The 22,567-nt window shown below is 46.5% G+C and overlaps 1 protein-coding gene across 1 annotated transcript in view; it reads right to left on the reverse strand.

Annotated features, from left to right (window-relative positions):
* Positions 1 to 8,079: 8,079 nt before the first annotated feature.
* The window catches only part of LOC149305314 (uncharacterized), a 76,125-nt gene continuing 61,637 nt past the window's right edge, over positions 8,080 to 22,567 (reverse strand). The window contains exon 6 of the mRNA XM_089478032.1: positions 8,080 to 9,363. Within this exon, the coding sequence (XP_089334158.1) occupies positions 8,402 to 9,363 (962 nt within the window). The 3' untranslated portion in view covers positions 8,080 to 8,401. The remainder of the gene's footprint in view (positions 9,364 to 22,567) is intronic.

Below are 22,567 nucleotides of genomic sequence, written 5' to 3' on the forward strand. Positions count from 1 at the left end.
TTCCACAAAATTGTCTGGCCTTAAGATGAATGAGAAAGGCATCATGCGAAATGAAGAAGAGACGGTGATCGTGAACCAGACAATTCTTGCTGACCCAGAGGAGGGAGCCAAGTGAGTCTGGGACACTTTTCTGCAATAGGTTCTTGGCCTCAGGAGAAAAGCCGCAATATGGAAAAGGGGCACCACCTCATCTTTCTACTCTTTGTTCAAATGGGCAGGTTTTCTCTGACCTACAGAGTCAAAGCAGCCCATTTGGATGTTGAATGCGGATTGGAGGATGACTCACATTTGCCACTGGGATCTGACTGGCATGGCTACAGAAACGTGGATCTCATAGAATCAGATGACGACCTGTAACTAACCGACAAGCTACAGAAGAAGCCTCATGCACTTTCCATGGTGTTTTAGAGTTGGGCAGCGTGTTCACATCTCCTTGTCTTGAAAGAGAGTTAGTTTTTCCTCCCCACTGAGAATTTATCCTTAAAGTAACAGAGGTCAGGGCAGGGGAACATTAAATCCATCCCAAACTTTTTACTGAACTCTCTTCCCCCCAATAAATTCAATGTCTTGGATTGTCAAGATAAAAACCAACATGGATTCACTGTCCCACTAAGATGGAAGCCACTAAGGGGGTTGGATACAATGGGACACAGACCTTTGTCTTTAGTGAGAGCCATGCAATGAGTTTTATGAGGCAAGTCAGGTCAGATCTAGGAGTCCAAGTAGACAACAAATTGAACGTGAGTCGACAGTGCGATACGGCAGCTAAAAAGGCCAATGCGATTTTAGGCTGCATCAATAGAAGTATAGTTAGAAGTTAAGAGGTGGCATGATAGCCCTGTTTACATACTTGAAGGGATGTCATATTGAGGAGGGGGCAAGCTTGTTTTCTGCAGCTCCCGAGACTAGGACCCAGAAGAATCGATGCAAGCTCCAGGAAAAGAGATTCCACCTCAACATTAGGAAGAACTTCCTGACAGTAAGGGCTGTTTGACAGTGGAACACACTCCTTCCTTAGAATATAGTGGAGCCTTCTTCCCTGGAGGACTTCAAACAGAGGCTGGATGGCCATCTGTTGGGGATGCTTTGATTGAGAGTTCCTGCATGGCAGAATGGGGTTGGACCCCTTTGGGGTCTCTTCCAACTCTGTAATTCTATGAATCCCCTTAAATCTTCCATCATTTTGAGATAGTCCATCAGTTTATCCCAGTCTTATTATATAATGTACTATATTCCAGTATTCTTTGACTTTGCGCTTCTCCAAACAGATCAAAGCAGCTAACAGTAAAAGCATCAGTAAAATACTGTAGCAACTTATCATTGTTGCTTCCAAAACCCTCCCAATTCCCCCCATCCACCTTAAAATACAATTAAATTCTTAAACAGTGATTAAAACAATGATTAAAAATAGAGCAGAGGCAGTTAGAACAGTTGTTGAACAATTTATTAAATGAATAGGAGATTGCTGTGATGTTAATCTGGAAATGCCTGCTGTAAGATATACGTCTTGATGGCCTTTTTAAAGCCTTCAAGACCGGTGATATATCAGATCTCTTCCGGAGGCTATTCCATAAACTGGGAGCTGCAGAAGAGAAGGTCCTCTGGGTAAATGCAGCCAGCCTTGTTATTGCTGGCTGAGTAAGCTTTTACTAGAGGACCTCAGTGTGTGGGGCGGATTGTATGGGAGAAGGAGATACCATAAGTAAGCTGGACCCAAGCCATAAAGGGCTTTAAAGGTTATAACCAACACCTTGTACTGTCCCCGGAAATTAATGGGCAGCCAGCGAAGAGACGTTAGTATAGGTGTGATTGTTAGGGCGTGGAAAGACGCGCTGTGTCCACCACGACCACCTGCAGAGTTGAACCACATCGACAAGACGCCAGGGAGAAGGAATCTGAAGAGATGTCTGCAAAGGTATTCAGGCCAAGAAGGAGAATATTCCTTCACCACTGCAAACGGCTTTGAGCTCCCAGCTTGAGAAATAACGACAAGAGCACTTCAAGCCTTCACTCTACACGAGGGCTTTAATAAATAAATTACTTTAATAAATAAGTTACTTTGCCAACTAAAACAGCCATAACAATAAAACAGAGAGGCAGTTACTCTAACAGCAACTGTCATAACTGAAACTCTTTCTCAGAAGGACTGACTGCATCAACATTCCATAATGCAAGGGTCAACTGTCAACTGCCACTGGAACTGTAATAGGTTCCACTACAGCTCTATCTTGTGGTCACATACTTGTCATTTCATAACAGTGATATGGTCCCCTCTACATCTTCCAGTGACCACTCTGGCTGCCATATTTTGGATTAGTTGAAGTTTCCAGACTTAATACAAGGGTAGCCCTATGTAGAGCGCATTACAGAAGTCAAGACGTGTGGTTACCAGTTCATGCACCGTAGTTTTTAGGTCTTCAGGTTCCAGGAAGGAAGGCAGTTGGCGTATCAACCGAAGCTGATAACATGCACTCTTGGCCGTCGCATCTATCTGAGCTGACATCTGGAGCAAAGGAGCAGGAGCACCCCAAGACTGCGAACATAGTCCTTTAGGGGAAGTGTGACCCCGTCCAGGACCGGTTGACAAACCTCCAGACATGGGTCAGGGGCTCTAAAAAGAAATACTTCTGTCTTATCTGGATTAACTTTCAATTTGTTTTTCCTCATCTTTCCGATTACTGCCTCAAGACATTCATTCAGAGGGGAGATGCCTTCCTTAGTTGACGCTCAGGTCTGGGGCATGAAGCAGTATAGTTGGGTGTCATCAGCGTACTACTAGCACCCTACTCCATGCCTCCAGATGATCTCTCCCAGCGGTTTCAGGTAGATGTTGAATAGCATTGGTAACAGGATGGTGCCCTGAGGAATGCCAGATTTAAACTCCCTTTTAGAGCAACATCTGTCCCCAAGCATCTCCATCTGGAATCTGCTTGAGAGATAGGACCGGCATCACCGCAACGCATTGCCCCCGATCCCCAGTTCCCTCAGGCTTTCCAGAAAGATGCCATGGTCAATGGTATCGAAGGCCGCTGAGAGATCCAAAAGCATCAGCAGGGACAAACTTCACATGTTGATGCTGAAGCAAAGATCATCTAAGGCGACCATAGCTGTCTTGACTCTGTATCCAGTCCTGAGGCCGGTTTGAAATGAGTCCAGATAATCTGTTTCATCGAAGACTGCTTGGAGATGGAGAGCAACTGCCCTCTCAATTGCCTTGTTTAGAAATGGGAGATGAGAGACCGGTCTGTAATTGTTCATATCCAAGGGATCTAGGGAGGGCTTTACCATAAACGGCTGTAACACCGCTTCTTTTCAGCAAGATGGATGAGATGCATTTATGAGACATCTCAGGTGAGTCATAAGTGCATCTCCTCCTTGGATGACCAGCCATGAAGGGCAAGGGTCGAGAGGGCAAGTTGTCTTCTTCTCATTTCCAAGGAGCTTATTCACATCCTTGGTACTCACAGATTCAAACTGATCCAGTATGATCTTATTCACAGAGTCACTGGACACCTCACCTATGGCCTCTGCAATAATGCTGGCATCCAAGTCAGGTCTTATCTGAGAGATATTATCTGTGAAATAGTCATTTAAAGCATTTTAATGATCTGTGGAAGGCTCTAATAATGGATTCTGGGGTGAAGGTGGCTGAGTGAGGGCCCAGATCCACCACCACCACCCCCCCCCCCCCGACTTCAGCAGTTCCTTCATGCTTCTCTTCCCTTGGCACTTTCACTCCTTTATTCCTCCCTTTTCCTCTTTTAATGTACATCTCTTCAATGGCATCCAAGGCCATTTCAGCATGTTCCCGGAATCAGGAGGGCATTCTTTCTGGGTCTATGGGTCTATCTGCTGGTCCTCCTCTGCAGGGCTGTTGTGAAGAGAAAGATAGGTATATGAGGAGGGGGGTGCCTAATCCGGATCCTGTGGTCCTTTAAGCTTAGTTCCCAGGTTGCCAGGGGGATGTCAGTCTCCCCAGAAGAGGCTTTGGGGTCCCTCCATATCCCTCCTCTTGCTTTGACCTAGATTTGGGTCCTTCTCTTCCCCCCAGACAGAGCCCCCTTCCCCTAGGATCCCAGAAAAAACTCCCCCCCCCCAATAGTGTTGTTTCCAATGCTATTGAAGCCTATGCTGTGCAATGTTCTTTATGTGGCACAAATATCTCCCCCAAATGAGGCATCAGAAGGGAGGGTCTCTCCTCTGCCACACTTTCAAGGAGGGAGGGGATTTCTCAAAGACCAAAGATCTGGGTTCCCTTCTTTCCTACAACAACCCAACTCCCACCCCCCCGAAGACCCCACAGCAATCCCCCCAGATGAACGAGGGCTCTCCCCACTTCCCTCCCTCACAGCAGGCTGCAAGGGCAGCAGCTTCAGGGGCTGAGAGTGTGCATGCACAGATGCCCCAAAGGCCCCTCCTGGGCATGCGCAGGGATCGTAAGGCCCTTGCTGCTGCTGCTGCTGCTGTTTATTCCACTGTTGGCCTTTGGAAGAAGGGAAGGACTACGGCCTTTTTTCCTTCCTTCTGGAATGTAGCCCAACCTGCGGAGCTGGACTCAGGAGGAAAAGGCTGGGAAGGCTCTGCTTTGTACATATAGCTCTATCTTTCTGAGTGTTTATATATGTGTGTGTTTGCCTCTGTTTTTATGGCTGGGAATGGAGCTGAGGGCTGAGGAGAGAAGAAAGGGTCAATTTTGTGCAAATGCAGACCTTCTGTACACCAATGAGTCCAGTGTGTTGAAACAACAAAGAACTTTATTGAGAACACATAGTGAGAAATTCAGCGTTTAAGTCAGAACTGCCCTTCCCAAGCCAAGGAATACATTAAAACCCCCAAACCTAAAATATCACCCTCTTCCAAACCTAGCCCCTCCTCCAATTCCCACAGTCTATGCCCCACAGGTAACAAGGCCCCCTTTGCCATTCCCAGAAACTAGCCCTTTCTGTTAATATCTGCCCCCAGCTGTCTTCAGCCAGCATCCCACACATTGCAAAAGCTATCATTCCTATAACTATTCTAACCACCTACAACAAAGCTCACCCCTCTATCTAGCTAACCTATTCCACAATCCATAATCCCCACTCATATTTATAAACTAAAACAATGGTCTAATACGAATAGCAATTGAAACCTAAACTTAACAAAATAAAACTTTAAAACATAAACCGACATATGGACAGACAAACCTAACACACAAAATCACAAGGGCCTTTTCTTATCACCACAGGATTAAAACTATATTCTTTGTATTGCTACTTGACAAATATAATGTTAGTTTATTTCTGGGATTTGTGTGGCTTCTGTCCAGTGTGGCCTCTCTGATGTTTCACTAGGTCTGACATTGAAGAAGAACATTTCCCACAATGCTGGCATTTGTATGGCTTCTCTCCTGTGTGGCCTCTCTCATGTTTCACTAGGTCTGACTTTGAAGAAGAACATTTCCCACAATGCTGGCATTTGTATGGCTTCTCTCCTGTGTGGACTCTCTGATGTGTCACTAGGTTTGACTTCTGTGGAAAACATTTCCCACAATGCTGGCATTTGTATGGCTTCTCTCCTGTGTGGACTTTCTCATGTTTCACTAGGTCTGACTTTGAAGAAGAACATTTCCCACAATGCTGGCATTTCTATGGCTTCTCTCCTGTGTGGGTTATCTGATGTCTCAGTACGACTGACTTTGAAAAAGAACATTTCCCACAATGCTGGCATTTGTGTGGCTTCTCTCCTGTGCGGACTCTCTGATGTTTCACTAGGTCTGACTTTGAAGAAAAACATTTCCCACAATGCTGGCTATTAATACGGATCTCTTCCGGCAGGCCTTTCCAGACTAGAATAGAGTTGCTTCTCCCTGCCCCTGCCCCTTACTCTTGCCAACCTTTTTACTATATTGTGTTTTGGATGTTTTAAATTTTCTTGCTGTTTAATAGCTTTTTAAGGGTCAATTAATGTTTTTATAATTGGGAGGAGGGTTGCGGGTTTGGGCGATTTAATTGTATTTCTTAAATTGTATGTTATTTTATTACTATAATCCGCTTTGATTCCTTTGAAAAAGGCGGAATATAAATAAATATCATCATCATCATCATCATCATCATCATCATCATCATCATCGCATCCCTTCAAGGGGGACCAAGGTCCTTTCAGTATGCTCCCAGAACTGGGGGGGGGGGGATGTTTCTGTTGCTATGGGTCGCTCTGTTGGTCCTCCTCTGCGGGGTTGTTGTGAAGGAAAAGGTAAGTATTTGAGGAGGGTTCCTAATCCAGATCCTGAGGGCCTCTAAGGTGTTAATATCCGTCATATTAACACATTGGAAGCCTTTAGGAAGGCTATGAAGACAGATCTCTTCCGGCAGGTCTTTCAAGACTAGATTAGATCCATTGACTTGCCTCCCCCTCCCCCTGAAATTACCCTTGCCATCGTTAGTGTGATGGAAATTGTTATTGATGTCTCATTCTTGCCCTCCCCACTCACCTCCCCTTCCCTCCTTCTCACCTTCAGAAAACAACCCATTCCTTGCCTGAAAAAAACCTTTTTATTATATTGTGTTTGGAATGTTTTAAATTTTCTTGCAGTTTAATAGCTTTTTAAGGGTCAATTAATGTTTTTATAATTGGGAGGAGGGTTGGGGGTTTGGGGGATTTAATTGTATTTCTTAAATTGTATGTCATTTTATTACTGTAATCCGCTTTGATTCCTTTGAGAAAAGATGGAATATAAATTATTATTATTATTATTATTATTACATCCTTCAAGGGGGTCCAAGGCCCTTTCAGTATGCTCCCAGACCGGGGGGGGGGGATGTTTCTGGGGCGGTGGGTCTCTCTGTTGGTCCTCCTCTGCGGGGGTTTTGTGAAGGAAAAGGTAAGTATGTGAGGGAGGGTGCCCAATCCGGATCATATGAGCCTCTAAACCTAGTTCCCAGGTTGCCAGGGGATTGCCAGAGCTTTGAGGCCCCTCCGTCTCCCTCCTCTTGGCTTTGGCCTAGATTTTGGCTCTTCTCTCCCCCCCAGAGCCCCCTCCCCCAGGACTCCCCCCCAAAATGTTATATCTAATGCTATCCTGAGTGATGCTATTTGGCACAAAATTCTTCCCCAAATGAGGCATCAGAAGGGAGGGTCTCTCCTCTGCCCCACTTTCCAGGAGGGAGGGGGCTCCTCAAAGCCCTTTTTACCTTTGGATCCCCCTCCCCTCCATGGCCATGTCTCTCTCCAAGGGTCCCCCCTGCCCTCTTCTCATAATAACCCCCAAGTAGTTGGGCCCAAAGGAATCCCCCGAGAAGGGGGCAGGTAAGGAAAGAGGGAGAGGAGGCCTGGCAGGCCTCCTGCCTTTCTTTGGGGGGAGAATCCCCAAAGAAACCTTCCTTCTTATAACCCCCAAAGGCTTCCCAGAAGACCCTCCAGCCATTTATATGAATGAACAAGGGCTCTCCCCACTTCCATCCCTCCTCAGAATAGACTATGAGGGCAGCAATGGCTTCAGGGGCTGAGACTGTGCATACATAGATGTCCCCAAAGGCCCCTCCTCAGCATGCGCAGGATCGCCAGGGCCGAGATGCTACTGCTTATTCTGCTGGCGGTCTTTGTGGGAAAGAAAGGTTTGTGCCTGGGCTTCAGCGGCCTCCCCTTCTTTCCCTCCTTCCTTTCTTCCTTTGAGGAGACCACAGTAGAGCCCAAGGTGCAGAGCTGGACTCAGGAGGGAAAGGCATGAAAGGAAGGCTCTAGTTTGGAAATATAGCTGTCCCTGTGTATCCTGGATGTTTGTGTGTTTGCCTCTGCTGTTCTTATGGCTGGGAATGGAGCTGAGGACTGAGGAGAGAAGAAAGGGTCAGTTTTGGGCAAATTCAGAACTTCTGTGCATCAAAGAGTCCAGTGTGTTGAAATAGCAAAGAACTTTATTGCGAACACATAGAAATTCAGTGTCTAAGCCAGAACTGCACACTCCAATCCAAACAAAACATTAAAACCCCCAAACCTAAAACTCCACCCTCTTCCAAACCTAGCCCCCCCCCCCCCAATTCCCACAGTCTATGCCCCACAGGTAACAAGCCCCCCCTTTGCCATTCCTGAAATTAGGCCCTTTCTGCCTCCAACTTTCTTTAGCCAACATCCCACAAATTCCAAAAGCTATCATCCCCATAACTATTTTAACCAGCTGTAATAAATCCCAGCCCTCCATCTGCCTAACCTATACCACGACCCACAATCCGCAGCCAAATTTACAACCCAAAGTCATTATCTATACAATTAGCAATTAAAACCTAATCTTTACAAAATACAACCTTAACATGAACAGACATATGGACAGACAAACATTACAAACAAAATCACAACAGTCTTTTCTTAGCACTGCTGGATTGAAAATATATTTTTTCCATTCCTTACTGACAAAAAGAGTGTTAGTTCATTTCTGGGATTTGTGTGGCTTCTCTCCTGTGTGGACTCTCTGATGTCTCACTAGGTGTGACTTTGAAGAAAAACATTTCCCACATTGCTGGCATTTGAATGGCTTCTCTCCTGTGTGGGTTCTCTGATGTCTCACTAGCTCTGACTTTGAAGTAAAAGATTTCCAACAATGCTGGCATTTGTATGGCTTCTCTCCTGTGTGGAGTCTCTGATGTCTCACTAGGTGTGACTTCGAATAAAAACATTTCTCACAATGCTGGCATTTGTATGGCTTCTCTCCTGTGTGGGTTCTCTGATGTATCACTAGGTCTGACTTTGAAGTAAAAGATTTCCCACAATGCGGGCATTTGTATGGCTTCTCTCCTGTGTGGAGTCTCTGATGTCTCACTAGGTGTGACTTCCAAGAAAAACATTTCCCACATTGCTGGCATTTGTATGGCTTATCTCCTGTGTGGGTTCTCTGATGTCTCACTAGGTCTGACTTCCAAGAAAAACATTTCCCACATTGCTGGCATTTGTATGGCTTATCTCCTGTGTGGACTCTCTGATGTGTCACTAGGTATGCCTTTGAAGTAAAAGATTTCCCACAATGCTGGCATTTGTATGGCTTCTCTCCTGTGTGGAGTCTCTGATGTATCACTAGGTGTGCCTTTGAAGTAAAACATTTCCCACAATGCTGGCATTTGTATGGCTTCTCTCCTGTGTGGGCTCTCTGATATCTCACTAGGTGTGACTTCTGAGGAAAACATTTCCCACAATGCTGGCATTTGTATGGCTTCTTTCCTGTGTGGACTCTCTGATGTTTTACTACGTCAGACTTCAAAGAAAAACATTTCCCACATTGCTGGCATTTGTATGGCTTCTCTCCTGTGTGGAGTCTCTGATGTATCACTAGGTGTGCCTTTGAAGTAAAACATTTCCCACAATGCTGGCATTTGTGTGGCTTCTCTCCTGTGTGGACTCTCCGATGCATGACTAGGACTGACTTGTAAGCAAAACATTTCCCACAATGCTGGCATTTATGTGACTTCTTTCTTGTGTGGACTCTCTTGTGACCAACAAATTCTTCTGTAAAAGAGGACAATGAGTGAATCACAGTGTAAAGACAGGAAAGTGTTACCCCAAGATTTAGCCCCACGTTCACCCCTCCCTATTTGAGATTAAATTAATTAAGTTGGTGTGAGTGACCTGAGCATGAACCTGTTCTGGATGCCCCCAAATCCATATAATGATTGTATTCTTACTCATAGGAGCTACCAAAGAAGAGATTGAAGGGGAACTGCCATGAGGAAATGAGTAGAAGCAGATAGTCAGGCCATTGAAAAATATTTCATTAAATATATGTAAAACTATTTTAATTGAAAAGTGGCATCATTTCCTGTGAGACTGCCATAGAGTCCTGAGTCAGAGCCCAAGACATGATGCAAGCTAACTGCAGAGGATGCTTCATGCTGTGTGGCACCAGGAGATGACTTACAACCAATACAGTATACAGCTCACATGTGGATTGATGTGGGTTGGTGTTGGGTGTAGAAGAGATTGTGAAGTTGATGGAAGTCAGAGAGGAGAGCTTGCAAATATTTGTTTTATATTGCAACGCAAGCTAAAGAACCTCCAAGGACTTGGAGGAAATCAACTGTGTGTCAGTTATTTTTAAGTGTGGAAAGTGGTCATTGCATTGCCAATGCCTATATCTGGAGATTTGCTTCTGGACTCTGCTATGTTATTGTTGAGCTCTGGGAATGTCGCCTTCAGACTGTGCTATACATTGGCTTGTGAATGGGACCAGAGTTCAGAGCCAAGAAGGACCTAAGAGCCAGTGTGACAATCCTGTTTGTCTGAGGTATTTTTGCCAAGCACCCATTGCATTTATTTCAGTTTCATACAATTCTTTCCCCACCCAGGAAACATCCTAAAGCAATTTAAACCTTTTCGAAAGCTCGGTTTCTGCCCCTAAGCAACAATTTCAGTATAAATATCAGCCCCAACTGGCTCTTCTTCCGCGTCAGTCCACTTGCAGACAGACACTCCGTTGGTTTACACTGCTAAACACCTCACTACACTCGCCAGCCCCACTTGCCATTGGAGTTACTGACTTCTCTCTCCTTTCTGGACCCTCAGCAATTGGAATCTAGATATTACCATTAGCAAAGCCTTACACTATTCACCACCCCCACCTTTGTTACCCAGTTCTTGTGTGTGTGCATGAACACCTATATGTGTATATGTGTGTGTATGTGTGGATTTTGCTTTCTCCCTAAATAAAACACAAAAACCTATTGGAAATGCCTCTGGAGTTCTATGTGCCTCTGGGTCTGGTATAGTTGGGATGAATCCCGGGGTCACTGTAGCCTCACTCTCTCCTTTGAGCTAAGTATGAAATTCCCCTAAAAGCATAGCACTTGCGGGTGTCCTACCCAGACTCCAGCATTTCGAGTGACAAAGGGCCTCTGGAATCAACCACGGACCTAAGCAAGCTCAGGTTGGAAAAGAAACATGAGAGAAAAAGGGATTATTGTGTTACCCTTTCCTCTCTGTACAGACATTGCTCATAATTCCTAAATGGAAACCTTAATATGTATGAAACCAAGGGCCTGATTTCAAGTTCAGTTCTGAGGTTCAGTGCTCTACATGGGGATACCGTTGTAACAAGTTCGGAAGCTTCAGTTAGTTCAAAACGCAGCAGCCAGATTGGTCACCGGAACATCTAGGTCAGGCCATATAACACCAGTTCTAACATCTCTACGTTGGCTGCCAATTAGCTTCCGGGCGCAATACAAAGTGTTGGTTATTACCTTTAAAGCCCTACATGGCTTGGGCCTGAGCTACTTGAGGGAATGCCTCTCCCTACACAATCTGCCCCGCCCTCTCAGAACAAAGAGCAGTCTAAGAACAACTTCTCACACAGCGTACACAGCCATGGCCCCCAAGTTATGGAACAACATGCTGGAGGAGATCCCTCTTATCACCATCTTGGATGCTTTCAAGAAAGCACTTAAGACGGTTTGCTTCCAGCAAGCTTACCCACCCGACCTCTTATAAAGAACTTAAGGAAAAATCCCACTTCTGATCACAATTGTGCATTTTAAACGATGTTTTTATTTGTTCCGAACTGAGTTTTTGGCAACTGGTTGTTTTACTGTGTGTAAATTGGATGCTATCGTTTTTTGTGGCTATTTTATGGTTGCAATACCACCTCAATCCGTTGCAAGGGGGGGGGGGGGGGGGAAATACAAATAAAACAACTTATTATTATTATTATTATTATTATTATTATTGAAATCTATCAGGTTGGAGGCTTCCACCAATACCCAAGGCCCCTCCCCTGGCCCATCCCAGAGGTCTAGAGTCATAGAGTTGGAAGAGACCACAAGGGCCATCCAGTCCAACCCCATTCTATCATAGAGGAATCAAAGCATCCCCGACAGATGGCCATCCAGCCTCTGTTTAAAGACCTCTAAGGAAGGAGACTCCACCAACATCTCCGAGGGAGTTTGTTCCATTGTCGAACAGCCCTTACTGTCAGGAAGGTCCTCTTAATGTTGAGGTGGAAACTCTTTTCCTGTAACTTGCATCCATTGCTCCGCGTTCTAGTCTCCGGAGCAACAGAAAAGAAATGTCCTACCTCCTCGATATGAAATCCCTTCAAATATTTAAACAGGTCTATCATATCACCTCTTAACCTTCTCTTTTCCAGTCTAAACATTCCCAGCTCTCTAAGCCCCGTTCCTCATACGGCATGGTTTCCAGACCGTTCCCCATTTTAGTTGCCCTCCTTTGGACACATTCCAGTTTCTCCATATCCTTTTTAAATTGTGGTGCCCTGAACTGGACACAGTATTCCAGGTGGGGCCTGACCAAAGCAGAATAGAGTGGCACTATTACTTCCCTTGATCTAGATAGTATACTTCTATTGATGCAGCCTAAAATCGCATTGCCTTGTTAGCTGCCGCATCGCACTGTTGACTCATCTTTAACTTGTGGTTTACTTAGACTCCTAGATCCCTTTCACACGTAGTTTCATTCAGCCAGGTGTCCCCGATCCTATATCTGTTCATTTCATCCCCCCCTCCCCAGCCTAATCCCCTTCCCTTTCTCCCTCCACTCTCCAACCTTCCCTCTTGCTCATCTGCACTGCTTCAGCATTTCACCTTCACCATCTCTTTCCTGCCTGGTTGCCAGAGCGACGCAACTGAAGCGGAGGCCAAGGCAGGACTCCATTGCCGCCTTCTTCACCATTGGCTCTCCAGCAACAGAGGCGGCGCAGAAGCAGTCAGGCCTGGGCGAGGCTCTCTTCCGCCCCTCCTTCCACCTGCCTGGTTGCCAGAGCGACGCAACTGAAGCGGAGGCCAAGGCGGGACTCCATTGCCGCCTTCTTCACCATCGGCTCTCCAGCAACAGAGGCGGCGTAGAAGCAGTCAGGCCTGGGCGAGGCTCTCTTCCGCCCCTCCTTCCACCTGCCTGGTTGCCAGAGCGACGCAACTGAAGCGGAGGCCAAGGCGGGACTCCATTGCCGCCTTCTTCACCATCGGCTCTCCAACAACAGAGGCGGCGCAGAAGCAGTCAGGCCTGGGCGAGGCTCTTTTCTGCTCTTCCTTCCACTTGCCTAGTCTCTAGACCATTGAACTCTGTCCCCAGTTTTTGTCATTACTTAAAAAGTCACAATAGATCGATTGCAGACTATTTAGGGGACTACGAGACACTGGTTAGATGGAGAGTCTTGAGCTCAATCAAGATATATATCCATCATTGTATGTTTCAGGGGAGGGATTAGATGTCTTCAACGGAGCAGCAATTCAAGTTGTGCAGGGCAATGGAAGATATGGCATTAGCAGGGCAAAAGGTCATTACAGAAGAAGACGTGATAGATGTCTGATATCTATTCCGCCTTCCATTCGCCCTGCTACCCCAAAAGATCTGGAAAGCATGCCTAACCATTCGCCAAACCTTTCCCTGCTCTTATGTAATGCCAGGTCAGTGAAGAATAAGTCCCGTATCATCTATGACTTACTGATAGATCACAATGCTGACCTGGCATGTATCACAGAGACCTGGCTAGGAGCAGATAGCTCTGTAACCTGGGCTCAGGCCCTTCCGGCCGGGTACTCTGTCAATGAGCAGATAAGGGGAAGCGGGAAGGGGGGAGGCGTAGCCATAATCCATAAAAACAATCTCACTTTAACCAGGATACCTATCCGTGCATTAAACCACATTGAATGCATTTACCTTCGCTTGAAGACCAGGGAGAGTTTGGGGATTCTGTTGGTCTATCGCCCACCCCGTAACGTAACAGACTCCCTAACTGAGCTGACACAACTAGTCTCAGAGCTGATGTTCGAATCGCCTAGGCTGTTAGTCCTGGGCGACCTCAACATCCCTCTCAAGGGTGATTTGACTAATCTTACTGGTGCGGCTCGGGAATTCATGGGTTTCATGACAAACATGGGCCTCTCCCAGATAGTCTCTGAGCCCACGCATTCTGCAGGTCATACTCTTGATGTGGTCTTCTGTACCGAACAGGCATATCCATGGGCAGAAATAACTAGTATCTCCGCATTATCATGGACGGATCATTTCCTGGTTAAGGTTGGTCTGGAGACTACTATTCCTCCCTCTAGGGGTGGAGGACCAATTAAAATGGTCCGCCCTCGAAGGCTGATGGAACCCATTAGGTTCCAAGAAGCCCTAAGGGGTTCTATGGTTGGCAGTGCCAGTGACTCTGTTGAAGTTCTGGTTAATTTATGGAATAACAACATCACCAGAGCTATAGACATGATCGCTCCCAAGCGTCCTTTCCAACCCAGTAAAAACCGTAACCCTTGGTACACTGAAGAGCTTAAACAAATGAAGCGGGTTGGACAACGACTAGAGAAGCGTTGGCTGAAATCTCAACTCATATCTGATAAGATACTTCATAGGACTTTTCTTAGGTCCTATCAAATGGCGATAGATGCAGCCAAAAAATCTTTCTACTCTGCATCTATCGCATCTGTGAAATCTCGTCCAGCTGAGCTGTTCAGGGTGGTAAGGAGTTTAACACAACTGCCTCCCACCCAGAACCCTCTATTAGAGTCAACCATAGCTTACTGTAATGCTTTTAATGATTATTTCACAGATAAAATCTCTCGGATAAGAGCTGATTTAGATGCCAACTTTAAGTCAGAAGCAATGAGAGAGGCATCCAACGCCTCCGCCATTACTGTTAGACTGGATCAATTTGAGTCGGTAAGTACTGAGGACGTGGACAAGCTCCTTAGTAGTCTGAAAAAAACGACTTGCCCTCTTGACCCTTGCCCATCCTGGCTGGCTGTCCAGGGGGGTGATATAGTCAAGCTGATGCTGAAAAATATAATCAATGCATCCTTCAGGGAGGGTACCCTGCCTTCTTGTCTTAAGGAGGCAGTGGTCAGACCACTCTTAAAAAAGCCCTCCCTGGACCCTCTGGATAGAAATAACTATAGGCCAGTCTCGTTGTTGCCATTCTTGAGCAAGGTGAGCGAGAGGGCGGTCGCCAATCAACTACAGGCAGTCTTGGATGAAGCTGATTATCTGGACCCATTTCAAACCGGATTCAGGGCAGGATACGGAGTTGAGATGGCCTTGGTCGCCTTAGTCGATGATCTCCGTCTAGGCATCGACATGGGAAGTGTGACCCTGCTGGTGCTCTTAGACCTCTCAGCGGCCTTCGATACCATCGACCATGGTATCCTTCTGGAACGCCTGAGAGAGTTAGGTATCGGAGGCACTGTTCTACAGTGGTTCCGGTCCTACCTTTCAGGCAGATTCCAGATGGTGGCGCTAGGAGACAGTTGCTCTTCTAAAAGAGAGATAAAATTTGGTGTACCCCAGGGCGCAATATTGTCTCCTATGCTGTTTAACATTTACATGAAGCCGCTGGGAAAAATCATCCGAAGACATGGGGCAGGATGTTATCAGTACGCTGATGACACCCAAATATATTTCTCTATGTCTCAAACTGATGCAGTGTCTATGGATGGCATCTCTCCTCTGAATGCCTGTCTTGGGGCGGTAATGGACTGGATGAGGGAAAACCGACTCAAGCTGAATCCAGGTAAGACGGAGGTACTTGTTATAGGAAACCCAAGCCCAGGTATGGAATTATGTCAGCCAGTTCTGGATGGGGTCACACTTCCCCTGAAAGACTCTGTCCGCAGCTTAGGGGTGCTCCTTGACTCGTCGCTTCACCTGACAGCTCAGGTAGATGCGACAGTCAGGAGCACTTGTTATCAGCTTCGGCTGATACGCCAGCTGCGCCCCTTCCTGGAGCAGGGAGACCTTGAAACAGTTGTACATGCGCTGGTCACCTCTCGATTGGACTTCTGTAATGCGCTGTATATGGGGCTACCCTTGTGCCAAGTTCAGAAACTTCAACTTGTACAAAATATGGCAGCCAGGTTAATTACAGGTACTCGTTGTACCGACCACATAACACCGGTTTTGAAATCCCTTCACTGGCTGCCAATTAGTTTCCGGGCAAGGTACAAGGTATTGGTGATTACCTTCAAAGCCCTACATGGCTTGGGTCCAGAATACTTAAGAGACCGCCTACTTCCATACTGTCCGTCCCGCACTCTAAGGTCCTCGGGGAAGAATCTACTTCAGCCAATAAAATCTAGGCTAACTTCAGTCACCCAGAGGGCCTTTTCCATTGCAGCTCCGAAGCTATGGAATGACCTGCCGAAGGAGATCCGTGACATTTCTACTCTTACAGCCTTTAAGAAGGCTCTTAAAACGGATCTCTTCCGGCAAGCCTTCCCTACCTAGTTCTACTCCCCATTTACTGTGACTTATGTCACTCTGTCCACCAATTCTTCTCTTAAATTTAATGAGAAGAATTAAATTAAAATTAATTAAAATAAAATCCTTGCCTCAAGAAGAAGAGCCCTCCCTCCATGACATCATCATCAGACCTGGGAGGGAGTGAAAAAGAGAGGCCCAACTTCCATCAGGCCTAACTGTGAATGTACTCACTTCGCTCTCTGTAATTTTATTGTATTTTATTTATTTATTGTATTTTATTTTATTATCTTTATTTTTACTGTTGTAACCCGCCTGGATTCCTTGTGATTGGGTGGGCTATAAATAAATCATTATTATTGTTGTTATTATTATTATCTCCTTCCTGCCTTTCTATTTTTCACATTTGCTCCTTCACTCTATCACAGATACACACCCATTAATGTGATGCATAAAAGAGACACTTTGAGGCTCATTTGTTGAGAAAGGTAGAATAATCAATATACAAATAACCCAATGGGAAAGGCAGAGCAAGGGGGCTGGGACCTGGTCTCCAATTTTGGTGAGGATCAAGCACCAGGGAGCAGCCTTAAAACAGTCTTAAGACATCTCTAAGACAGGGCTGGGCTATTGTTGGGCATTGGGGGGGGGGCATCACATGGCCCCCCGGGGTATCTCAGGGGCAACTGCACAGTGTATTGCCGTAAAATAGAAATCATGTTTTGACCCTAAGTATTGCATCCCTTTGGGGAAGTGGAGGCCATTTTGACACTGGTGGGCCTTCTCTGAGCCATTGCAGGGCCAAGGGAGGTCTTTTCCCCAAGAAGCCTCTCCAGACCCTCAAAAGGCTGGAAGAGGGCCAAAAAAGGTGGAAAGATACTCAGAGATGTGCTGAGTACCATTTCAGTGAGAAATGCATTAATCTCCATGCTGTCTTCCCACAAAAGCCTAGAATTGGTGTGATATCTGGGGGTGGAACTAAGTTTCAGAATAAAAAAGTCCTTTGCTTGCACCAAAAGGTCTATTGAGAAACTCAGGTAGAAGCGCCCATTAACATGTCTAAGCAGTCTCTGAAGTGTCTAAACCTTTTCCCTCCATCGTTAACTATCTCCACACTCATACCCTTTCCTCCCCCTTCAGCCCCTAAACAGTCTGGCTGCCAAGGTACCTCTTGCCTTATTCTCCACTGTTCACATATGCCTCTCCCCCCGGGGGCATGTCTGCCACCCAAAGCTCACAAACCAGTCAGTTAAGAGCCTCCACAACTGGAGGTTGGATGGTGCTTGGAATGTGTATTCCTGCATGGCAGAAGTGGGTTGAACTGGATGGCCCTTGTGGTCTATTCCATCTCTATGATTCTATAATGCTAGTGGATTCCGGTTCCTTACCCACAGAGGCCACATTCTCATAATTCTCCATCATTATATAACTGTACATAATTCTCTGCTTCTTCGTCAACAGTTTCCATTCGTCCTCGGTGAAATATATCGCCACATCCGCAAAGGTCACCTGCAACAGAAAATAGCCCTCATCCACAGAGTGACTAAGCAAAAGGGCAGGAAAGCACATGGTGCATCCAAATATTATTTGATCACTTTAGAATTCAGTCCAGGAAATAAACTTTAAATTCTGTCAGCAAGAAAAAAGCTACTGCCTTTGAGACTCAGTTTGTCTTGAATCTTTCCAATATAATATACAATATAATACACAATATAATTTAGGCCATGGCTGGGATACTGATGATGGATTAGGAGACTTACTATCCCAACACATACAGTACATTTAGCCACCAAAGAATTATGGTGCATTTAGATATTTCTTGCCACATTTGAGAGGCAAACGTCGTTTTTAATAACAGTTCTGGGGAGCACTCTGGGCTTGAGGGCCACTGGGCCCACCCCATATTTAGATCCAGAGATGTTCTCCCATAGCCCCCAACATTTCACAGATGGAAAAGCAAGACACACGTGGACAAGTAACCCAGAAGGCAGTGAAGATGGCCAACGTTGTTTATGAGGAAGATCACGCAAACTAGAAAGGGCACAGCAGTTTGCTTTTGCTTCAGCCTCCTGGGAAGGGCCATATCTTCCTTCTTTCCTCTCCTCTCCCCACTTTTGAGTTGATGGGCTGCAAACTCCTTGGCACTCCTTATGCAGAAATTGAAATGAGCTGAAGAAAGGGGAAAGTGGGAGGAGGAGAAAGAAACCAGGACATTTTAAAAGCCCCCGAAATAATGGGGTGACAGAGGATTAACCAGGACTGTCTCTGCCAAACTCGGACAGTATTTTATTTGCTTCCTTTCATAAATTGACCCAGCAGTGACACAGATGAAGCTATTAGGATAGTGACTCACCGAAGAGCTATTGTACCTCGGCAGCCTCTTTCTGTTGGAGCCCAACTCCCTTCGCTTGGCCTCTGTGTCGGCCATCAGGTGGACAGGGGTTCCTGGTGGTCCTGCACTTGGGTCACTTCCAGGAAGAGAGGCCCCAAAGCCGTGTCCAAGGAGGCCGAGATGAGGTTCCTGAGAAAAGGGACCAGGGTTAGGATCTGCTTGGCGAGAAACCCTGCAGCACTCAAAGACATAGAGAACAGCATCCTGTTGGTTATATACGCAGGTGACATATGCCTCCTCTGGGCCGATGCAGAGGTGGGCATGCCCTTCCTCCCTCTGCACCAAACAAAGCCCCCTGGACCTAGCTCCACTACACAAGAGATACTCCATGCCTTCTTAGAGTGTGATGGTGAACCTATGGCACGCGTGCCAGAGGTGGCACTCAGAGCCCTCTCTCTGTGCACATGTTCCATCGCCCCAGCACAGAGTTTGCCAGAGTGTGTTACTAGAAAGCCAGAGGGACATGGCACTTTGCAATAAATAAGTGGGTCTTGTGTTGCAGTTTGGGCACTCGGCCTCGAAGAGGTTCACCATCACTGGATTAGGGGATGGGAATTTGGAGAGGGCCCTGGTTATGTCCCTGTAGCTAGATGTGAAATCAGTGCATCATAAATAAATGAACAAATAATCTGCTGAAACCTCCAGAGTCCCCAGTGCTTTTCCCCACCATCAGCCCCTTTCCCAAGAAGGCTGCATCCGCACTGTAGAAATAAGGGACTTTGATACCACTTTAACCGCTCAGTGCTATGGAATCCTGGGATTTTACCTTTGGGACACTTAGCCTTCTCTGCCAGAGAGCTCTCATGCCACAACAAACTACAAATCCCAGGATTCCATAGGATGGAGCCAGCAGATTTAAACCGGCTTCGATCCGGATCATTTCTATAATGCAGATAAAACCTAGGTCTGTTGTAAAAGGATAGAAGCAGCCAAGTCGAATTTTTATCCTGTAAAAATGGTTTTGCTTTTCAAAAATATAAGCAGTTTTTCTGTCTAATCCTTATTCTTCTTCTTGTTGTTGTTTGTTTGTATGATTGTATACATCATTCTTGGTAATATGAGATGGTCAGTCTGTCTCCTTCCTTCTTTCCTGAAAAAAATATTAATAAGAAAACTGGGGAGACTTTTAAAACCTCCCAAAGGAGCCACTTTTGGCCTTGTTTGGGGGACTAGCCTCCTCTTAGAAGCCAAAGCCCCATGTTTGTGAAGAAGAAGAATAAGGCTTGTATTAAAACTATTCTCCCTGTTTCTGACCCCTTTTAAAAACCATGTTCCCCAGAAGGAGCAGAGCTGTGTAATAAGAAAACCCTCTCAGAAAAGAGACACAAAAGACACACAAAGGACACACTTCCTTCCTTTTGGCCCAAGGAGCCTGGCCTCCTTCTGACTCTGGAGCCTCAGGAGAGAAAGAGATGCCTCTGTTCAACTGAGGCTCAGAGAAGGTTCCAGAACATTATTCCCCACAGTCACAAGCAGAACAAAATGTCTGCCAGAACACAAAATGGCCTCCAGAATACAAAATGGCAGCCGGAACACAAAATGGCTGCCTCTGCCTCTGCGCTTGGCAGTTGGAGGCCTTCAGGGAACCCAAAATGGGGGATGAAAGGGCCCCAAAGCCAGAAGGGACCCCAAACAGCATTTCCAAACATTAACAACACCTAAAAGTTTTCCTGATCTGAAGATATAGAGACTCCCTGAAATTATCTTTATAAATAAGTCTTTTTAAAACTTTATAAATAAATAAATAAATAAAATTTAATGATAATAATAAGGAACAACCAAAAAGTATTCTGCCAAGAAGTTGCTTCTTCTTCTAATTCTCCTCCATCCTCTAAGCCTTCCTCCTCCTCCTCCTCCTCAGGCCCTTCCTCTAAGCCTTCCTCTTCCTCCTCCTCCTCTTCCTCAGGCCCTTCCTCTAAGCTTTCCTCTTCCTCCTCCTCCTCAGGCCCTTCCACTAAGCCTTCCTCTTCCTCCTCCTCCTCCTCCTCAGGCCCTTCCTCTAAGCCTTCCTCTTCCTCCTCTACCTCAGGCCCTTCCTCTAAGCTTTCCTCTTCCTCCTCCTCCTCCTCCTCAGGCCCTTCCTCTAAGCCTTCCTCTTCTTCCTCCTCCTCCTCAGGCCCTTCCTCTAAGCCTTCCTCTTCCTCCTCCTCCTCCTCCTCCTCCTCCTCCTCCTCCTCCTCCTCAGGCCCTTCCTCTAAGCCTTCCTCTTCCTCCTCTACCTCAGGCCCTTCCTCTAAGCTTTCCTCTTCCTCCTCCTCAGGCCCTTCCTCTAAGCCTTCCTCTTCCTCCTCCTCCTCCTCAGGCCCTTCCTTTAAGCTTTCCTCTTCTTCCTCCTCAGGCCCTTCCTCTGCCTTCCTCTTCCTCCTCCTCTTCCTCAGGCCCTTCCTCTAAGCCTTCCTTTTCTTCCTCTTGCTCCTCCTCAGGCCCTTCCTCTAAGCCTTCCTTTTCCTCCTCTTGCTCCTCCTCTTGCTCTTCCTCAGGCCCTTCCTCTAAGCCTTCCTCCTCCTCCTCCTCCTCCTCCTCCTCCTCCTCCTCCTCCTCCTCAGGCCCTTCCTATAAGCTTTCCTCCTCCTCCTTCGGCCCTTCCTCTAAGCCTTCCTTTTCTTCCTCTTGCTCCTCCTAAGGCCCTTCCTCTAAGCCTTCCTTTTCCTCCTCTTGCTCCTCCTTAAGCCCTTCCTCTAAGCCTTCCTCCTCCTCCTCCTCCTCCTCCTCCGGCCCTTCCTCTAAGCTTTACTCCTCCTCCTTAGGCCCTTCTTCTAAGCCTTCCTTTTCTTCCTCTTGCTCCTCCTCAGGCCCTTCCTCTAAGCCTTCCTTTTCCTCCTCTTGCTCCACCTCAGGCCCTTCCTCTAAGCCTTCCTTTTCCTCCTCTTGCTACTCCTCCTCAGGCCCTTCCTCCTCCTCCTCCTCCTCCTCCTCCTTAGGCCCTTCCTATAAGCCTTCCTTTTCCTCCTCTTGCTCCTCCTCCTCAGGCCCTTCCTCTAAGCCTTCCTCCTCCTCCTCCTCCTCCTCCTCAGGCCCTTCCTCTAAGCCTTCCTCCTCCTCCTCCTCCTCCTCCTCAGGCCCTTCCTCTAAGCCCTCCTCCTCCTCCTCCTCCTCCTCCTCCTCAGGTCCTTCCTCTAAGCCTTCCTCCTCCTCCTCCTCCTCAGGCCCTTCCTCTAAGCCTTCCTCCTCCTCCTCCTCCTTAGGCTCTTCCTCTGAGCCTTCCTCCTCCTCCTCTTCCTCAGGCCCTTCCTCTAAGTGTAAAAGGGTACAAGCACCCAAGTCTGGTTTTACCCTCTTAATAATGGTTTTACTTTTCAAAAAATAAGCACTTTGCTTTTCTGTCTAATCCTTATTTTTGTTGTTTGTTTCTATATTTGTTTCTTTCATTCTTGGTAATATGAGATGGTCTGGTTTGTCAACTTCCTTCATGCATAAAAATCTATTAATAAGAAAACTGGGGAGACGTTTAAAACCTCCCAAAGGAGCCACTTTTGGCCTTGTTTGGGGGACTAGCCTCCTCTTAGAAGCCAAAGCCCAATGTTTGTGAAGAAGAAGAATAAGGCTTGTATTAAAACTATTCTCCCTGTTTCTGACACCTTTTAAAACCCATGTTCCCCAGAAGGAGCAGAGCTGTGTAATAAGAAAACCCTCTCAGAAAAGGGACACAAAAGACACACAAAGGACACACTTCCTTCCTTTTGGCCCAAGGAGCCTGGCCTCCTTCGGACTCTGGAGCCTCAGGAGAGAAAGAGATGCCTCTGTTCAACTGAGGCTCAGAGAAGGTTCCGGAACATTATTCCCCACAGTCACAAGCAGAACAAAATGGCTGCCAGAACACAAAATGGCCTCCAGAACACAAAATGGCAGCCGGAACACAAAATGACTGCCAGAACACAAAATGACCACCAAAACAAAAAATGGCTGCCAGAATAGAAAATGGCCACCAAAACAAAAAATGGCTGCCAGAACACAAAATGGCCACCAAAACAAAAAATGGCTGCCAGAACACAAAATGGCTGCCAGAACACAAAA

This window comes from Sceloporus occidentalis, unplaced genomic scaffold (genome assembly GCF_023333645.1).
Source record: "Sceloporus occidentalis isolate IW3139 unplaced genomic scaffold, rSceOcc1.0.p SCAF_12, whole genome shotgun sequence".
Taxonomy (NCBI): Eukaryota; Metazoa; Chordata; class Lepidosauria; order Squamata; family Phrynosomatidae; genus Sceloporus; species Sceloporus occidentalis.